Source organism: Macaca fascicularis, chromosome 13 (genome assembly GCF_037993035.2).
Source record: "Macaca fascicularis isolate 582-1 chromosome 13, T2T-MFA8v1.1".
In the NCBI taxonomy this organism is placed as follows: Eukaryota; Metazoa; Chordata; class Mammalia; order Primates; family Cercopithecidae; genus Macaca; species Macaca fascicularis.
This window is the reverse complement of record NC_088387.1, coordinates 104,568,198-104,588,591: the sequence shown is the minus strand read 5'-3', so window position 1 is coordinate 104,588,591 and position 20,394 is coordinate 104,568,198. Positions and strand designations below refer to the sequence as shown.

Sequence of the window (20,394 nt, the reverse complement as noted above, 5' to 3'; positions counted from 1 at the left end):
GCTAGTTTAGGCCCTTTGCATTTCTATATGAATTTTAGGATCAGCTTGCCAATTTCTACAAAAACGTCTGCTGGCATTTTAATGAAAACTGAGTCGAGTCAGTCTGTAGATCAATTTGGGAAGAACTTACTTCTTAATAATACTGAGTCTTCTGCTCTAGCAACACCCTGTGTCTCTCCATTTATTTAGGTCTTCTTTAGCTTCTCAGCATCTATTTTAGTAGTTTTCAGTATACAGGTCTTGAATATCTTCTGGCAGATTTTTCCCTAGGTAGTTTATATTTTTGATGCTAATATAAATAGTATTTTTTAAAATTTCAATTTCTAATCATTTGGTGCAAGTATATAGAATTGTAATTCATTTTTGCATACTGATTGTGTCTGCAGCCTTGCTAGTTATAACTTCACTAGTTCTAGTAGCTCTTTTTGTAGATTCCATCAGATTTTCTGCAGAGATAACCATATTTGTGGATCAAAAGAATTTTACTTCTTCTGTTCCAATATACACGTCTTAGTTCTTTTTCTGGGCTAACTGCACTGGTTAAAACATTTAGTTCTACTTCTGAATATAAATGGTGAATGTGGACAGAACTGCTTTCTTCCTGATCTTAGGGTGTAGGCACTCAGTCTTTATTATCTTATGCTTGATATTTTGTGTAAAAGATCAATGGTGCCTCCAAATGTACAATATTTCACTAAAGAGGGGCCCCCTTTCCTTATATTAGGCTTCAGGTATGATAGGGCTCACAGTCAATAAGGGAGAAAGCTGGGTTGGGCATAAATTGCAATTTTCCTAAGACTTAGTCCACTTTTCATTCATAACTGTTCCTTGGGCCAACTGTGCACAACATCAGAACTAAGGAATTGACTGACTGAAATATTAGTTAGGTGCCTAGCAGTTCCCTTCCCAAGTTTCTACTGTTTTGTCAGTCCTCCTCCTCCTCCTGCTACTACTTGTTAGCCTTCCTCCTAGGACTAGACTACTGAAAGCCCAGAACCAGCAAACGCTCCCAGGAAAGAAAATGTCCAGCAATTGTCAGCTTACCTTGGACAGGCTCCCCTATCCCTTGGAATTCCAATTTGTCTAGTCATTACTCTTTAGACACCTTTCCAATGTCTTTTTAAAAATAACAGTTTTGTAATTTCCCTGGCTTTTTTATAGTCTGCAGTGAGAACAATAAACTACCATGACATACTACCTTCCCTATCAATAATCACAATTCTTCTCAATACTTTCAATTTGTATCTTTAATAATTGGGTCTTTTAAAAACCAAAGGTGGGTAAAGAGGAGTTATCCATGATCTAGCAGTAGAAATTAAAGAGAGTAAAAGTTGACTTTCTAATATGGTTAAAATGCAAAGCTTTTAAACAAAAAAGATGTTCCAAAAATTTAACATTTATTCTAAGTACTAAAATGAAAGGATAAGATTTATGGTAACTAACAGCAGTAGGTAATTATTTGAAAGTTCTGCTCCAGAACATTTAGAGTGGGTAGTTGTTCCTGGCCTCCTGACTATACATTTTTTTAATGCCGTATCTCAATATGCCCTTTTAACACACGACTATGAAAGAACCCATAAAATCAAGTTGAACACGGTAGCTTTTTTTACTCAAAAGTGGCCAGATCCAGGGACAACTTCAGAAGTAAAGAGTAAAAACACAATTAAGTGGGGAAGAACCTTCTTTGCTTCCTTATAGGAGACTGGAGACTATGTACTTTCCATAAAGTCCCGAATAATTTAAAATGCTGTATACATTTTAAAAGGAAACTAGTGGAGTAGAAAGACAAGGTAAATACTTGTCACTGAAAAAAAATTCCCAATTATCACCGTAAGAAAATAATGTGTTTGTCTACAAATAAAATCTATGCTAGGAGCTTTATTTAGTGAGATCAATTTATATTCAACACGTTGGCAAAGACCATCCTTAAGTTAAAAATCAAAGACAACAGGTTAAAGTTTATCAATGTTTTATCAAAAGAAAAGCAGCAGGCTAGGCATGGTGGCTCACACCGATAATCCTAGCACTTTGGAAGGAGAATTGCTTGAGGCCAGGAGTTTAAGACAGCTTGGGCAACATAGTGAGACATTGTCTATACAGAAAAAAAAAAAAAAAATTAGCTGGGCATGGTGGCATGCACCTATAGTCCTAGCTACTTGGGAGGCTGAGGCAGGTGGGTCACTTGAGCCCATGCAAGGTTACAGTGAGCTATGATCGTACCACTGCACTCCAGCCTGGGAAACAGAGTAAGACTCTGCCTCTAAAAAATACCCAACAAAAATAGAAAAGAAATAACTAGTTTTTCTAATGATAAGGATGAAAAGAATTAAGATACTTACTGATATACTTAGAGTTTCATTCTTGTGGTCAAAATTCATTTTTCCACAATAGGCCCGCTGAGATAGTAAGTTGTCAAAGTACAATTTGCATCGTAAAGTCAAACACCTTGAAATTTAAAAATTAGGCACATTAATAAGAGGGCAAAGGTTTTTTAAAACTATATTCAGCATGATCTAAGCATGTTAGAAAACCAGATGGAAATATGCCAAAATGTAAACATTGGTTACTCACTTACTAGTTGAGTTTTAGGTAATATTTTTTCCCTTGTGTCTTTATATTCATTTATGTCCCTACATTTTCACCAGTTCATTTACTTTTATAATAAAAAAATTAATGAAATGAATTAAAGAGTCATCTCACATTTAACACATTATACCATAGTCAGTGCTTAGGAATGTATCAATCATTCAACTAATTAATAATCTAAGGTATTACCCTAATACATTACAAAGATATTTTGTCCTTGAGAGGATTAACTCTAATGGTGACAAGATAAATGGACAAAATATCTATTTATTTTGCCTCCTTCCAATTTCACAGTAGCAAAAAAGCTAAGGGCACTCTCTTAAGCACTGGGTACCTCTAATGCCTTACACTTTGCTTGGCACAATGCAAACTCTATCTTTCCTTCGCTTGGCACAATGCAAACTCTATCTTTCCTTCTCTACATATTAGATGGCATTTTACTGTAAGGAACTTTCCCTTCTTCCTCAATTCTTTATTTCCTTATCTAACTTTCTATGTATCAGAATAGATTAGGGAGTCTTATTCATTGGCTTTATTTTTGCATTGTTCACACCATCTATTACTATACTTATTGAGATCCTCAAACTGTCCTAGATTTTTCCAGTGGGCACCCCCTTCAAGCTGGATCATGTGTCCTTTTATCATGACTCCCCCTTTTTTTTTTGAGCCCTTCCTTCCTTTCTGCCATAGCATGAGGTTCATCTGTACCTTCCCTGCCCAGCTCTGGAATCCACCATTTCTCCATGGAGCCCCGGTTCCTTTTAGCGGGGAATGGTATTTAGAAAATAAGATCTGTGTGGTAAGTCACTGGCCGTGGTTTCATAACATCTTTGCTCCCTAGTAAGCCTAAAGCTCACTTCTCTGGTACTCTTTTCCTTCCTATTTCCCTCCCTGAACTGAATTAAATTCCCACACTAGAAATCACTGATAGCCTGAGTTTCCTTCTGCTGCCACAGCAACCACTACTAGCTGGTTTTCAGAGTTTTCTATTAACTTTTCTTTCAATACAGATATGTATTCATTTATTGCTCCATTTATGGGATGTCTAAAAGAGACTGTTGTCATAAGATGGCAAAGTTCTGGCTGGGCACCGTGGCTCACGCCCGTAATCCCAGCACTTTGGGAGGCCGAGGCGGGCGGATCACAAGGTCAGGATATCGAGACCATCCTGCCTAACACGGTGAAACCCCGTCTCTACTAAAAATAAAAAAAATAAGCCTGGCATAGTGGCGGGAGCCTGTAGTCCCAGCTCCTCGGGAGGCTGAGGCAGGAGAATGGCGTGAACCCGGGAGGCAGAGCTTGCAGTGAGCCGAGATCGAGCCACTGCACTCCAGCCTTCACGACAGAACGAGACTCCGTCTCAAAAAAAAAAAAAAATGGCAAAGTTCTCCAGAGTAAAGACATAACAATTTTAAAAATTAGGTCGTTTTTACTCCCCTCCTAAGACTGAGTACTGAGTAAACAATATGAAATATGTCAGTGGTGAAGAATCATATGAAGGTAATACAGGCATACTTCAGAAATACTGCAGGTTCAGTTCCAGACTACCAGAAAAAAAAGCGAATATTGCAATAAAGTGAATCACACATATTTTTTGGTTTCCCACTGCATACAAAAGTTTTGTTTACACTATTGTTGATATTTTGACTTCCTCCCATGAATCATAAATGTTCTTAATGGTATCTAGAATGATGAGTCCTTTCCAGAAGGTTTTCAATTTACTTTGCTCAGATCTATTGAGGAATCACTATGTACAGCAGCTATGGTGTTACAAAATATATTTCTTAAATAAGAGACTTGAGAGGTAAAATTACTCCTTGATCTATGGGTTACAGAATGGATGTTAGTAGGCATGAAAACAACATTAATCTTCTTGTATATCATATCAGCTCTTGGGTGACCAGGTGCACTGTCAATGAGCAGTAACATTTTCAAAGAAATATTTCTGAGCTGTAAGACTCAATAGTGGGCTTAAAATATTCAGTAATCTATGATGCTATAAACAAATGTGCTCTCATCAGGCTTTGTTTTTCCATTTGTACAGCACATGCAAAGTAGATTGCACAATTCTTAAGGGTCCTAGGATTTTCAGAATGGTAAATAAACATTGGCTTAAAGTCATTAGCTTCATTTGCCTCTAATAAGAGATTTGGCCTGTCCTGTGAAGCCAGGCATTGACTTCTCCTTTCCAGCTATGAAAGTCCTAGATGGTATCTTCTAATACAAGGCTGTTTTGTCTGTGTTGAAAATCCATTGCTTAGTGTAGCCACTTTCATCAGTTATCTTAGTCAGATCTTCTGTATAATGTGCAGCTTCTACATCAGTGCTTGCTGTTTCACCTTGCACTTCTATATTACAAAGATGGCCTCTTTCCTTCAACCTCATGAACAAACCTCTGCTAGTGTCATACTCTTCTTCTGCAGCTCCCTCACCTCTCTCAGCCTTCATCGAATTTGACAGTTAGGGCATTGCTCTGGATTAGGTTTTGACTTAAGGGAATGTTACAGCTGCTTTGATCTTCTATCCAGACCATTGAAACTTTCTTCATATCAACAATAAGGCTGTCTAATTTTCTTATCATTAGTATGTTCACTGGAATAGCACTTTTAATTTCCTTCAAGAAATTTTCCTTTGCATTTACAACTTGGCTAACTGGCACAAGAGGCCTAGCTTTTGGCTTATCTTGGCTTTTGACATACCTTCCTCACTAAGCTTAATCATTTCTAGCTTTTGATATAAAGTGATAGAAATCCTACTCTTCCTTTCACTTGGACACTCAGAGGTCACTGTAAGGCTATTAACTAGCCTAATTTCAATATTGTTGTGTCTCAGGGAATAGGGAGGCCCAAGGGGACAGAGAGAGATGAGGGAATGAATGGCCAGTCAGTGGAGCAGGAAGAACACACACAACATTTGTTAAGTTTGCTGTCTTATATGGGCACCGTTTGTGGCACCCGAAAACAATTTCAACAGTAACAAAGATTACTGATGACAGATCACTACAACAGATTAATAATAACGAAAAAGCCTGAAATATTGCAAAAATTAAACAAAATATGACACAGAGACATTAAGTGATCACACGCTGTTGGATAAATGGTGCTGACAGACTTGGTTGAAGCAGGCTTGCCCTGAACCTTCAATTTGTAAAAAATGCAACATTTGTGAAGTGCAATAAAGTGAACTGCAGTAAAATGAGGTATGCCTGTAAACTCTAAGACCAGTACTTTGCAAAAAACCTTTTAAATACAAATTTCTGAGTAATGATATAAAAATAAATCCTACTGCATCTGGAACAGATTTATGTAGTAATAGAGCTTGGGTTTATTCTTCTGCCTGAAACTAAAAAACGAGACAAAATACATAAAACAAGCATTTTCAGACTCTGGCTATCTTCGGGCTCCACATTTAATTCTAGTTCTCTTGCCACTTCCACCACATCTGCAGTCACTTCCTCCACTGAATCCCTCAAAGACATCCAAGGGGGTTGCAATTAACTTCTTCCAACCCCCTAGAGCAGGCAGTTCTAGTCAAATGATCTCTGAAAGATAGGAAACAAACACTGAACCCTACCAATGCCCCACATTGCTCTTCACCGAAAGAGGACAAGGGAGTAGAAACCAAAGTAGAGCTGTTGCTCTTGTTTGAGGAGCTGGAGCTGGGAGTCTGGGGAGGCAAAATAAACTTCAGAGGATCTACAAAGGGTTCTGTTCCAGTCTTGAGCTGAGTACTGGTCAGTGCACAGGTGTGAGGACACCATTTGAGGCTGGGAAAAGAAATATCCAAAGGAAATAGAAGTAATTCCGACAGCTCACACACAATCAGGAATAGTTCATGTTCTTACTGGCTACAGCGAAGACCTCGTGATTCACAAAGTATCGGTAGAGTACTCAGAATAGCACTGCCTCAGAGGTAGGAAAAAATTAGCCCGCAACCAAATGGCTGCTCTAATCTCATCTAACAAGGCTTAAAAGTAGCCTCAAAAGGGTATAAATGGGTCCTATTTAATTCAAGTCCTACTAATATGCCTGTAAAACTAAAAAAGTTTTAACCTATGGTTTCACTAAGGAATATAAGAGCTAGGTACTTTTTTTTTTTTTTTAATTTGTACAGGCTTAAGATGGTAGAATTTTTGGTGTAAAGACAGTTTTAAAAAGCATATTACTGAGGGAATTTGCCTGGAGAAAAACAGAGGCAAATGGAAGGACTAGGGCTGTCTCGGATTCATGTACATTAAAGGGCCGTTCCTCCCTATCAACTATCCTCTGTTTATTTCCGTCACTTGTTATCAGTTGGAGTCAATCTATCTCTGTGAGTCTGTACATCTCTGGATATGCTAATATCCAGTTTCCCTAATTCTGTATTCATTTATCCAACCAATGTATATTGGTATGTATCAGGTACGGTTATAGAAACTAGAGATACAGCAGTAAACAAAACAGAGTTTCTGCATTCATGGAGCTACGTCATTCTAGTAGATTACGGTAAATCAACTGAGGTATTACCTTTAAAGTTCCTACCAAATGCTTGTATCCATTAAAAACATGCAATAGCCAAGGGTAAAATAGGCTATTTTAGAACCAATGAGTTCCCTTTCAAAGGACCTATTTAAGCATAAAGGACCTATTAAGCATAAAGAATATCTAACAGAGTGGAACAGTTGGATAAGCTCACTATAAAGAGTCCTGCAGATTCGGAATTGTCTGATTAAATTAGAGAATCCTAAGAACTGAATAACAAAGCAAGCATTAATAGTCTTTGCTATAACAGAATTATATAAATAATGTGAAAACAGAGAAACACAAAAATGTACAATACATAGTAATGTTTTCCAATGTACTTACCTTCTAAATTGTTGATATGTTTTGAATCTGTGGTCCATGATTTCTCCCAATAATTTAATAAACTTTTTTAAAGTCCTTACTTTATTATCTAGATCAAGATAGGTCTCTCTTGCTTCTTGGTACTGCCTATTATATAAACAAAATATTATGTAAGAAATATGCCACACGTAAAAAACGTAAGAGTAGAATCTGAAACAGATTTAACTGGGAAGAATAGGGAGGGGCAGAGAGTACTAAGGGGACCTAGCAGCGGTCAATTTCATAAATTTCCAGTGAAATTACACTCCCAGAATGAAAGGGTGGTACGGAATGAGAGAGTACTACCCGGACAGGGAAGGAACAAGGTCCAAGCCCTACAGGAGGCAGAGACAGTGTGTGAACAAGTACCCTGGTGGGGCCTAGAGGCAGCAGATCTTAGAGAATGCCAGCAAATACACACCTTCAAAAAGGGAAGGGGTCACACTGGAAGAAAGGTTTCCTTCAGTAACAGATGCCAATAAAAGAAAAAAAGAACTCAAGCCAGCATTAGAATCCACCCTCCCCTGTCCTAAACAAGGTAAGATCAAAGAGGCAGAGATGGCATGGCTACTCAAAGTGCTATTACAAAAGGCAACAGCCTATTACTGTGGCAAGCCTATAATTGAATTAGCATGAAAGGCAATGCTGGTCGAGGCTCCCACAGCTACCCTTCCCATTCTCCTTCAAATAACTGGTCCAGGAAAATTCAACTAATTAAAAAAATAAGTAACAAAAAACGCTGGCACAGCATCCAGATATTTATGGGGAAAATATGAAGAACAGCAAAACTCTCCTACAGACAAAGAAAACTTATTAGAACAGTGTTGCCACAAAGCAGATGAAAATTATAATTGAACATCATAAATTAAAACAAAAGAGGCCAGGTATATTGGCTCATGCCTATAATCCCAGCACTTTGGGAGGCCAAGGTGAGAGGATTGTTTGAGCCCAGGAATTAGAGACCAGCTTGGACAATATAGCAAGACTCTATCTCTACAAATAATAAAATAAAAATTAGCCAGGTGTGGTGGCATGTGCCTGTGGTCTCACTCAGGAGGGTGAGGCACAGGATCACCTGAACCCAGAAGTTCAAGGCTGCAGTGAACCATGATTGTACCATTGCACTTCAGCCTGGGTGACAGAGCAAGAGCCTGTGTAAAAGAACAAAAACAAACAAACAAACACAAACATCAGACAAGTGCTCCCAGGAAGGAATACCTCAAAGCAGACAAAAGAACTGAAAGAACAGATAAACAAAAGGAGGTAATAATCAGACAGGAGGAGTAGGTAAAGCAAGAGAATCCACAGACAGGAAGGTAGGAGGGCTAGAACCTCCTCCTAAAAAGAACACACACAGATATGAAGACAAAATGAGAAGACGCATAGGAGAAAAGAGAAACGTGGAAAACACATAGATGGAAAAAAAACATAAATGAGAAAATCAAGCAAAATGAAAAAGAAAACAGACAAAAGGGTTAGACAAAATGATAACTAGAGAAGATATAGATATCCAACATTATAACTAAAGGCCTCAAAAAAAACCAAAACAATGAAACAAAATATTTTAAAGTAAAATTCAACAAAATTTTTAAGAACTAAAAGACTTAAATCTAAATATTGAAAAAGCAATGTTTAACAATGAAAGAATCACTGAATTCTAACATTCTGGACAAGTTACAGGACATAATAGACAAGCACCAACATAAACAAGATGCTCAGGAGAAAAAGTATGAGCTAAGAATTTTATATTAGGCCAAACTACCCTTCAAACATAAAAGCTAAAGACAAATTCTTATCAACTTATAAAACATAGAAAATATTCATACACGCCATTCTCAAGCCAAAGAGAACAAACAACTTTTCAAATGGCTGCATCGTCATGTGGAAAAAGACAAAACCTATTCCTCACACCATACATGAGAATAAACTCCAAAAAAAATCACAGATATCATGTAAAAAATGGACATACAGAAGTACTAAAAAATCATAGGTAATTAGAACATGTGGAAAAAGGAATAAGAAAAAAAATCGTAGGTGAATACCTCCATAACCTAGATGCAGAGAAAAGCATTTTAACTATGACCCAAAATCCAGATGTAATCAAAGAATGACAAATTGAACCAAATAAAAATAATCTTTTCATAGCAAAAATATATATGCAAATTCAAAAAAGAAATCAAGAGAAAAATTTGTAATATTTGGTTAATACTCCTAATACACACATATATGTTAAAAACTTAAACTTTGAGGGGAAAAACACTACAAAAAATAATTTTTAAAAAGAATAGATAATTCACAGGGTATAAAAATGATTCTTAAACATATGAAAAAATGTTAAGTTTTATTCATAATGATGGAATGTAATTAAAGTTACATTAATACACAATTTCTCGGCCATCAGACAGGCACAAATTAAAAAGTTTATACACTATACACTTTGTTGGCAAAGTTGGGGAAAAAGTATCCTCTCTCATACAGGTTGAGCATTCCTAATCCAAAAATTTGAAATTCGGCCAGGTATGGTATCTCACACCTGTAAGCACTTTGGGAGGCAAAGGCGGGAGGATCACTTGAGGTCGAGAGTTCGAGACCACCCTGGCCAACACAGTAAAACCCTGTCTCTACTAAAAATACAAAAATTAGCTGGGCATGGTGGCAGGTGCTGGTAATTCCAGCTTCTTGGGAGGTTGAGGCAGGAGAATTGCTTGAATCCAGGAGGCAGAGGTTGCAGTGAGCCAAGATCGCGCCACAGCACTCCAGCATGGGCAACAGAGTGAGACTGCGTCCCAAAAAGCAAACCAAAAATCTGAAATTCAAAATACTTCAAAATCTGAAACATTTCGAGCACTGATAGGATGCCAAAAGTGAAAAATTCCACACCTGACCTCATGGGACAGGTTGTAGTCAAAATATAGGCACACAATACAGTTTATTTATTCAGTGTCCCCAAGGGAAAAGAGACCTTCTTAGCCCCCTTCAGCTGTGATATATCTTTTCTGTAACATGTATGACATACATACATGCTAGATATATATGTCAAATTTTTTACTAAGTACTTACGTGTGAATAAGTGTAAGAAAACGACTGCTTATATAAATTCAGAATCAGGAATGACAGTGATGTCAAACAACCACAGATTGTTTACATGGATGGCTAAGATAGTAACACTTTCACTTTCTAATGATTCAATGTATACAAAGTTTGTTCCATGCACAAAATCATTTAAAAATTACATAAAATTACCTTCAGGCTATGTGTATAAGGTGTATATAAAACATAAATGAATTTTTGTGTTTAGATTTAGGTCCCATCTCCAAGATATCTCATCAATACGACAATATTCCAAAATCCAAAATCCAAAATACTTCTGGTTCCAGGCATTTTGGATAAGGAATACTCAACCTGTACAATGCTGGCACAAATGCAAAAATGATACACACCCTATAGAGAAGGTTTGAAAATATCTAACAAAACCACTTATACATTTATGCTTCAAACTAGTAAAGTCACTTCTGGAAAATTACTGTGAAGATACAGATTTGAGCACTGATATGATGCCACAAGTGTATCCAATAACACACATACACACAAATGTGCGTGCATGTGCAAGATAAGTCATTGCAGCATTATCTGTAACTGCAAAATACTGGAAATAACCAAAATGCACACACACAGAATGATTGGATAAACTATGGTACAGATCAATGTGTGTGTGCAGACTCACAAAACAGAGTACAATGAAGCTGTAAAAAGAATGAGGAAGATCTCAATGAACTGATATAGAGTGATCTTCAGGTATATTGGTGAATGATAAAAGCAAGATGGTTGACTACCTTTTGTGAAAAAAAGTAGAGGAACCATGGGAAAAAGAAAACACATGAACCTGCTTACTTTCACAAACAAAAAAAAAACCATGAAAGATAGAAAATAAAAAAGAACTGGTGCCTATAGGGAGTGGGCAGGAGAAATGGGGTGGAAAGGATGAAAGGTAGAACACGTCCCTGAATATACTTTTGTTTATGGCTTTGACTTGCGAAAACACGTTAATTTCTACATATTCCCCTTGAAGAGAAATTACATAAACAAGGATTAGAGAAATCTAAAATTGAATGCAAACAAAAACAAAAGCATTTCTAAATCAAGACAATAACCACAACAATAAAAACCTAATCCAAATAACTTTAGAACAGAGTAAATTTACTAAATAGTAGAGAAAAAATAATTACAAACACATCTTGAATGTTTTTCAATAATTTTCTTTTTGTAGATCTATATTGTGGAACTGAGTAAATATTAACGTTGTTGAGAGCCAGAGTTCCTCCCGTGGAGGAAAAAAAGATAGAAACAAGGAATAGGTTAAGGTTAAAAAGCCCTTTGTGGGATTGGACTGCCACTGGAGACACCAATACAAACTCACATTTTTAGTTCTGTTAACTGAAAGGTACTGGAAGAAATGCTACTCCAGCAAAAATCAGCACCCCTAAAATCCAAATTTTGTTTTTAGGTATCATTCCTTAAAAAAAGGAACCAGGGCTCTTTGGAGAAGTGACTGACTCCAAGGCTGGGTCAGGTATAGAATGAGCTTGAAACATTTTGTTATGTCACAAAGTTTAAAAATGCTATTAAAAAAAACAACAACAAGGAAAGCATGTTAAGAAAATGCAAGAACCAGCTTGAAGAGCCTCCATTTGACCAAAGATGGAACAATTTAAATCTTAAAATAGGCCATGCAGTGGCTCATGCCTATAATCCCAGCACTTTGGGAGGCTGAGGCGGGAGGATCACATGAGCCCGGGAGGCAGAGGTTGCAGGGAGCCGAGATCCTACCACTGAACTCCGGCCTGGACAATAGAGTGAGACCCTGTCTCAAAAAAAGAAACTCTTAAAATAAACCTGGACTATAAATGACTACAGTTCATTGAGTAAAACAGAAGTCTGTAAAATTAAATTAACAAAGAAACTGAATGCAAATAAAAACATTTCCAAATCAAGTCAATTAATAACTGTAACAGTAAAGAGAGAAAGAAAAACCTAATCCAAGTAACTTTAGAACACAGCAAATTTACTAAATACCAGAAAAAAAATAATTGTAAACACATCTTGCAGAGGGGATTTGGCAATAATTGCAAAGTCCGTATTGCAAAGGCAAGTAAATAAATTAATAAATAGATAAATTGGAGATAACGTAGGCTCTTCCTTACAAGTGACTGATAAATATGAAGGATGCAATAGAATTGAAAAATCCTCATTTTGCAAGCAGTATAGTAAAGATTCGTTCAGGTAAGAATCATTAGCAGATGATAAATCTAGGGATGAAAATATGATAAAAAGCAGGATACTGGCAGGGTTGCAAAGTGTCTGTCTGCAGAATGTTTATTAGTTGCAAGGAAAAAACAGTAAGGTATATAATGGAAAAACCAATGAACACCTTTACTTTTGCTTTTGCTCAGGTTACTAAATTCACTGAATAAATTAACAATGAAAATCAGAAAGAACATCATAAAGCCACAATAACTAAAACAGTATGGTTTTTTAACAACTGCCTGTGGCCAGATGTGGTGGTCAAAATTAACATCATCAGTGAGAGAGACAGAGAGAGAGAGAGACAGAGAGAGAGAGAGAGAGAAATAGATAGATTATGTGCCTCTGGATGTGATATCCAGAAAAAGATACATCATTATTTCTGTGGCATCCTGGCCAAGAACACATATGAACCTAATTATGAGAAAAAATATCATATAAAACCAAAACAAAGAGCACTCTGTAAAAGAGTATGACAAATGAAATACACGACCCTAGACTGCATCTGATACCGTAGGAAAGACACGGAGAACTGTCAACATCGGAATTGGACTACAGATATCAATGTTAAGTTTCCTGAACTTTATAATAGCATTGTGGTTATGTAAGATAATACTCTTATTCTTAGGGAATATATTGAAGTACTAAGAAGTAAAGGGTCATGATATATGAAACCTACTTTTGAATGGTACAGAAAAAAAATTTAAAGAAATGTGAGTGCATGTATATGTGTGCATGTATACATGCTAAATATATATGACTTTTCAATAATGTTTGAAGTTTTATGATTTTTGATAGAGCTGTCCCTCAGTATCCACGAAGGAACTGGTTCCAGGGACCCCTGTGCAGATACCAAAATCCATGAATCCCTTTTATAAACGTCACAGTGTTTGCGTATAACCTATATACATCTTCCTGTATACTTTAAATTATCTCTAGAGATTACTTATAATACCTAAGACAATGTAAATGCTATGTAAATAGTTGTTTTACTGTATTCTGTATTTTTTTTAATTTGTATTATTTTTTACTGTTGTATTCTTTTTTTGTTGTTTTTGAGATTTTTCCCCCAGTCTTTTCAATCTGTGGTTGGTTGAACCTATGGATATGGAACCAGTGGATACAGAGAGCCAACTGTATTTATAATAATGGATGCATGTCTATGGCAACTGGATCTAGGTAATTTCTCTGTTCAATACACTATTAATTCCAAATGGGAAAATCTACTAGGGTTAAAATTTTGTTTGAGCTCCAGTTGCTTCTTAAATCATTACTACAATTATTTTATTTTATAACTAATAGAAAGAGAAATGTAATATGTGAGTGACTAGCAGACTATGGAATTAAAAATTGATTTTCCACAGAAAAATAAATAACTTTTGCTCAGGTTACTAAATTCACTGAAAAATTAACAATGAAAATCAGAAAGAACATCATAAAGCCACAATCATTAAAACAGTATGGTTTTTTAACAACTGCCTGTGGCCAGGTGTGGTGGCTCATGCCTGTAATACCAGCACTTTGGAAGGCTGAGGCAGGTGGATCACCTGAGGTCAGGAGTTCGAGACTAGCCTGGTCAACATGGCGAAACTCCAGCTCTACTAAAAATAAAAAAAATTAGCTGCGCGTGGTGGTGCATGCCTGTAATCCCAGCTACCTGGGAGACTGAGGCAGGATAATCACTTGAACCCAGGAGGCAGCGGTTGTGGTGAGCCAAGATCACACTACTGCACTCCAGTCTGGGTGACAGAGGAAGACTCCAATTCAAAAAATCAAACAAACAAACAAAACAAAAAAACAAAAAAAACCTACCTGTGAATATATAAATATCACAAAATTAATTTAATTTAAAAAATCTGCATAATGTACTGAAAAGAGAAAAAAGTACATGAAAAGGTTACAGAAAAATAAATATAAATAAATGAAAAGATGTTCAACTTCACTCAATATAAGAGAAATGTACATTAAAATTATAGTTAATTCTTTTTCTTGGGAAATCAGCAAAAAAAATCTAAGGACACACACTGTTTAGGCTGTAGGAAAACAGACACTCTAATACATTGCTAATGGGAATGCAAAATTAGTACAATCCCTAGAAAGGGAAATCTGACCATATGGAGCTTATACTATTAAAAAAAACAACCCTGAGTACATATAAAATAATGCACATTCAGTTACTGTGTTCCACCATTTGCAATAGCAAAAGATTAGATTAAAACTCAAGTATCCATGAAAAGGAGATTATTAAATACAGTGAAATTATAAAAGACACTGAGGAAATATCTATGTACTGATACAAGATCTTCAAGATATATCACTAAATCAAAACAGCAACTATTCACAATAGCCAAGATATGTGATCAACCCACATGTCCATTAATGAATGAAGAAAGAAAAACGTGTATACATACACACACACACATACGCACACACACACACCAGAATACTATTCAGCTATAAAAAAGAATGAGGCCAGGCATGGTGGCTCATGCCTGTAATCTCAGCACTTTGGAAGTCTGACGCAGGCAGATCACCTGAGGTCAGCAGTTCAAGATCAGCCTGACCAATATGATGAAACCCGGTCTCCACTAAAAATACAAAAATGAGATGGGCGTGGTGGCATGTGCCTGTTTGTAATTCCAGCTACTTGCGAGGTTGAGACAGGAGAATCACTCGAACCCAGGAGGCGGAGGTTGCAGTGAGCCAAGATTATGCCATTGCACTCCAGCCTGAGCAAGAGGAGCAAAACTCCATCTCAAACAAACAAACAAAAGAATGAAATCCTGTCATTTACAGCAACATAGATGGAACTGGAGGTCACTTATTAAGTGAAATAAGCCAGGCACAGAAAAACAAATCTTGCATATTCTCACTCATACACATTGTACGTAGGTACCAAAATATCACACGTACCCCACTGGAGTATGTAATAGCAACAAAATTACCTGGTCAATTAAAATTTTGACAAAATATGTTGACATACCACCAAATGTTTTTCAGAAAGACATTAACGATAACTAATATACTATATTTCCTACATATTGTTTATGGATCATTTCTGTATCTTCAGAACAACCCCCATTGTGTGAATGAGAAAATTAAAGTTCAGAGAGAGAGGTAATTTGCCAAAGTCATACAAGTAGGTGGTGGAAATGCAATTTAAATCAAGATAACTCTTTCTTCAGAACCTGTGCTCTAATTATCAAGAGCGTCCGTTTTTATCAGTAATATAAAAATTTCCATTTCATTGAACCTTACTGACCTAGAATATTAGCGTTATTTTCATCCTATTCGATTTGATGTATTTGAAAAATGGCTTCTGTTTTGATTTCCATTTCTTTCATTACTTATGAAGTTGAACATTTTCATGTCTACATGAAACTTACAGATACACAAAAGCATTTATGTTAAAATGAAATTCCATAATGAGTTTTGTAATAGTTCAGAAGGAAAAAGGTTACTATTTATTGAAAATAACACACACATAAAGGACTACTTCAGCTATAAGTATTTGCTACAGTAACACTTCATTTAAATTTAAGACGTGTATGTGTTTTTCATTTTTTGTCTTGATGATATGCATGAATAATATGGTAAAGCAGAAAAGCTACCAGCTACTTACCTCATTATTTCCTCTCGATCTCCATGACTAGCATGTTCTGCCTGTATCTTCTGCCTTAATCGATTAATTTCTTTGTCCAGAATTGATGCAGATTTTTCTACTTCTATACGCTCCGGGCAGATCTGTCTTGCTTGTGACATTTTCTCCTAAGAAAATAGATGTTTAAATATTTAAAACTCTTCTTTGATATAACAATTCATTATACTACATGTGCCAAAATATGCAAAGTAAAATTCTGAACTTACGTTTAAGAAATGTATTTTAATTACATTTAATATCAATGTTATTTATATTTATCTAGGTTTTATATTGAAGATAAAGTCCAGAGGAATGACCTCAAGAGGAAACTGCATTGCTGTGTGTAACTTTAAAAAGGTGCAAGATCTCCACAACTTCTTAGTGAAACAAATTTAATGTAGCAGTTCCGAAAAGCTTGCTACCCAGGGCACCCAGGTGAGATGTAGGTTTCCACGTCCTTTAGGGTGGACTCTGAGCACCAATGGTATTAAAAACACAAAGACCCTCATGGGGTAAAGAATACAAGGCACTTTTACACATAGTACTTATTTATATTCACAACTTTCTGTATTATTCTGAAACAAATGAGGAAAACAAATAAGAAAATGAATTACAGAGTTTAGATCATTTTCCTTAAGATATAAATGCAAAATTGGAATCCATCTGTTCTAGTTATGACAAGATAGCCTTCAATTTATTCTCCTCTAAACACTGGGCCACTCTAGTTGCCAACAGACACGTCTAGTAGGAGCTAAAATCTAGCCCAGCCCACAGCCCAACTACTCTCTGGAAGGGGTGCCTTTTCCGGACACACAATGGCTATCCGCTTGCCAAGGTGGGCATCTAAGGAGCTGTGTTAGCTGAAAGACAGTGCTACTTTCTAAAGCACTCAGAGGCATAATACAGGACTGCTGGAGTCTTGCCTATTTAAGTCCTCACACTTTGAGGGTCCCTAAGTCTCTTCTGCTGATTCACCCAAACACCTATTACTCTATATGAAACAAATTCAGACAACTTGTCTGTTTTTAGAAACATGACATTAGGGAAAACACACTTTAATAATCACGACTCAGGCTGAAAACAAAATAACTTGAAAAAAATGGTGAAAAACCTCTAGTTCTTTCTCTTTCATATCCAGTTCTCGTTTCTTTTTATTTAAGGTATCCAGGTGTTCTTTTTGTTTTTCTTCATAATGTCGTTTCCCTCGTTTTTGGTTATCTACTTCAGAATCAGCAAGATTTAATTCATCCTGTTTGAACAAAGCCAAAATAAAAGACTGTTTTAAAAAAATTTCCAGCATAGGTATAAAGATAATTAACAACTCAATAAAGTGGCTAGGATTATGCTGTTTGAAGAGGCAAGTGCTATTTTATCCATATGGGTCTGAATACAAGTGAGGAGTTTCCCAAATTAGGAAGTCACCTTAAATTCAAATTCTTATCTGAATTCCCCATATATTAAGGTACTTTCAGTTTTATTTTAATAAACCAGGCATTTTTTGGGGAATCCACATTAGCCTTTAAAAACTTAAAACAATGCAAGTGTTAGGTACTTACAGAGGACACCTGAAAAAGGATACCTGGTTTTAAAAAACGTGGGTCGGGGAAAAAGCAAGGATGTAAAAAAATTTAACTCTGATTTATTTAGTCATATCTGGTATAACTTCACAATTTTGAGCATAAAATACAACTGGAAAGAAGCCATCCCAAGATCACTTTAAAAACAAACAGTAGTAGATCTAAGGTAAAGATGCATACTGTAATGCACAGCCACCACTGGAAAAATAAAACAAAGGGTAGAGCTAAAACACTGGGAGAGATAAAGGAACACTCATAATTACTTGGTAATCTCAAAGGAAGGACACGAAGAGGGAAAGTATGAAGAACAACAAAAACAGGACAATTAAAAGCAAACAATAGCTATTACTTCATGATGAATATAGAATGCTTTCTTTCTAAGAACAAGAGCAAGGTAAGGACTTCTAGTTTCATGGCTTCTATTCAACAATGTACTAAAGGTCAACAGTTGTTGGAAGTCCTAGCTAGTTCAATTAAAATAAAAGGAAATAGAAAGCATAAAAATCAGAAAAAAAAAAAGCATAATACTGTATTTATACAAAAACAGATGATGGTATATAAATTCCAAAAGAATTTTAAACTAATAAGTGAGTTTAGAAAGGTTACTGGATACAGGTCAATACAAAATTCAGTAATGTATCTATATACTAGGAATAACTGAAAAATGAATTAAAACATTTACTATATCATGAAAAACAGCCAACACATATCCAGAATAAAGAACTCTTACAACTCAAAAATAAAAGACCCATAACCCAACTGTAAAATGGGCAAAGATTTAAGGAGACATTTCCCCAAAGATAAACAAATGGCCAATAAGCACATGAAAACTACCAATAGTATTAGCCATAAGGAAAATACAAATCAAAATCACAATGAGATACCACTTCTCACTCACTAGCATGGTTAAAATTAAAAAGGCAGAAAATAACCAGTGTTGATAAGGATGTGGAGAAACTGGGACATTCAAACACTGTTGGTGAGAACGTTAAATGATACAGTCACTTTGGAAAGTTTCAAAGTTCTTCAAAATGCAGTGTAAGCACACAGCTTAGTAATTCCATTCCCAGGTATCTGAGACAAATGACAATACATATCTCCCCAAAAACTTGTACATGAATGTTTGCAGCAGCAGCGCCCAAATGTCCATCAACTGATGAACACATAAATAAAATGTGAACTTGACTAGGCAATAAAAAGTAAGAAGGTTCTGACACATGCTACAACACGGATGAAACTTGAAAACATTATGCTAAGTTGAAGGAGCCAGTAAAAAAAGACCGCATATTATATGATTCTACTCATATGAAATATCTGGAATAGGCAAATCTATAGAGATAGAAAGTAGATTAGTCTTTGCCAGGGGATGGGGATAGGAGAGAATTGGGAGAGAATTGGGAGTGACTGTTAATCAGTACAGGTTTCTTTATTAGGTGATGAAAATGTTCTAAAACGGTGGAAATGGTTATACAAATCTGAATATATGAAAAATCATTGAACTATTCACTTTAAATGGATAAATTTTACTGAACAATATATAAATAATGATTAGATCCTGTTGAGTTTTTCTATATCCTTGTTCACTTTTGGTATAGTTGTTCTATCAATTATTGAAGTTCTATAAGATTTTGGTAAGATTTTGCTTTCCATATGTTACAACTCTAATATTTGTTGCACACATATTTAGAATTGCTATGTATTTTTGGTGGACTGAACCTTTTGTCATTACATAATGTCCTTGTTTGTCTCCGGTAATTTTATTTTGAAGTCCACTTTATCTGATTTTAATATAGCTACTCCTGCTTTCCTTTGATTATTATTTGCAGGATATACCATTTTCCATCCTTTTACTTTCAACCTGCCTATATGGCTGTATTTGAAGTGAGCTATTTATAGAGACCATATAGTCATGTTTTAATCTACTCTGTCCATATCTGTCTTTCATTTATTTAGACAGGTAAGTCTAAATTTAAGTCTGTCATTTTATTTTTTGTATTCTGTTTGTTGTTTATCTGTCTTCTCCTTCCTGCCTCATGTGTTTACTCCAACATACATTAAGGATTCCATCTCAACTTATCTGTAGTATGTTTTAGTGCACCTCCTTGTATAGCTTTTTTAGAAGCTGCTGTAGGTATTATATTATATACACCAAACATCACAGTCTACTGGCATAATTATTTTACCAGTTTGAGAAGCATAGAAATCTTACCTCCCTTTTGTATCCCTTTTCTTTTCCCCATTTTAAATATGAGTCTTAAATACCTTCTCCTCTACATACATTTAGAATTATCTCAGATATTATAATTTTTGCTAGCCTTCTAAACATAATTTTTAAAACTCAAGAAGTCTATTGCATTTTTTCCTATTTTTATCTCATTTTTTTTTCCTTCCTGATGTTCCAAGATTCCCTCTTTTATTTTTCCTAACA

General features: G+C 35.8%; 1 protein-coding gene across 9 annotated transcripts in view; it reads right to left on the bottom strand.

Annotated features, from left to right (window-relative positions):
• SMC6 (structural maintenance of chromosomes 6) overlaps positions 1 to 20,394 on the bottom strand; it is an 88,606-nt gene that overhangs the window by 12,904 nt on the left and 55,308 nt on the right. For all 9 annotated transcript variants that reach the window (XR_006691787.3, XM_065527374.2, XM_074012288.1 and 6 more), the window contains 4 exons: positions 17,501 to 17,638; positions 16,372 to 16,517; positions 7,431 to 7,556; positions 2,340 to 2,445 (listed from right to left, as the gene is read on the bottom strand). Coding sequence is in view for 8 of the 9 variants with exons in the window: in XM_065527374.2 (XP_065383446.1) it covers positions 2,340 to 2,445; positions 7,431 to 7,556; positions 16,372 to 16,517; positions 17,501 to 17,638 (516 nt within the window). In the remaining variant the exon portion in view is untranslated. The remainder of the gene's footprint in view (positions 1 to 2,339; positions 2,446 to 7,430; positions 7,557 to 16,371; positions 16,518 to 17,500; positions 17,639 to 20,394) is intronic.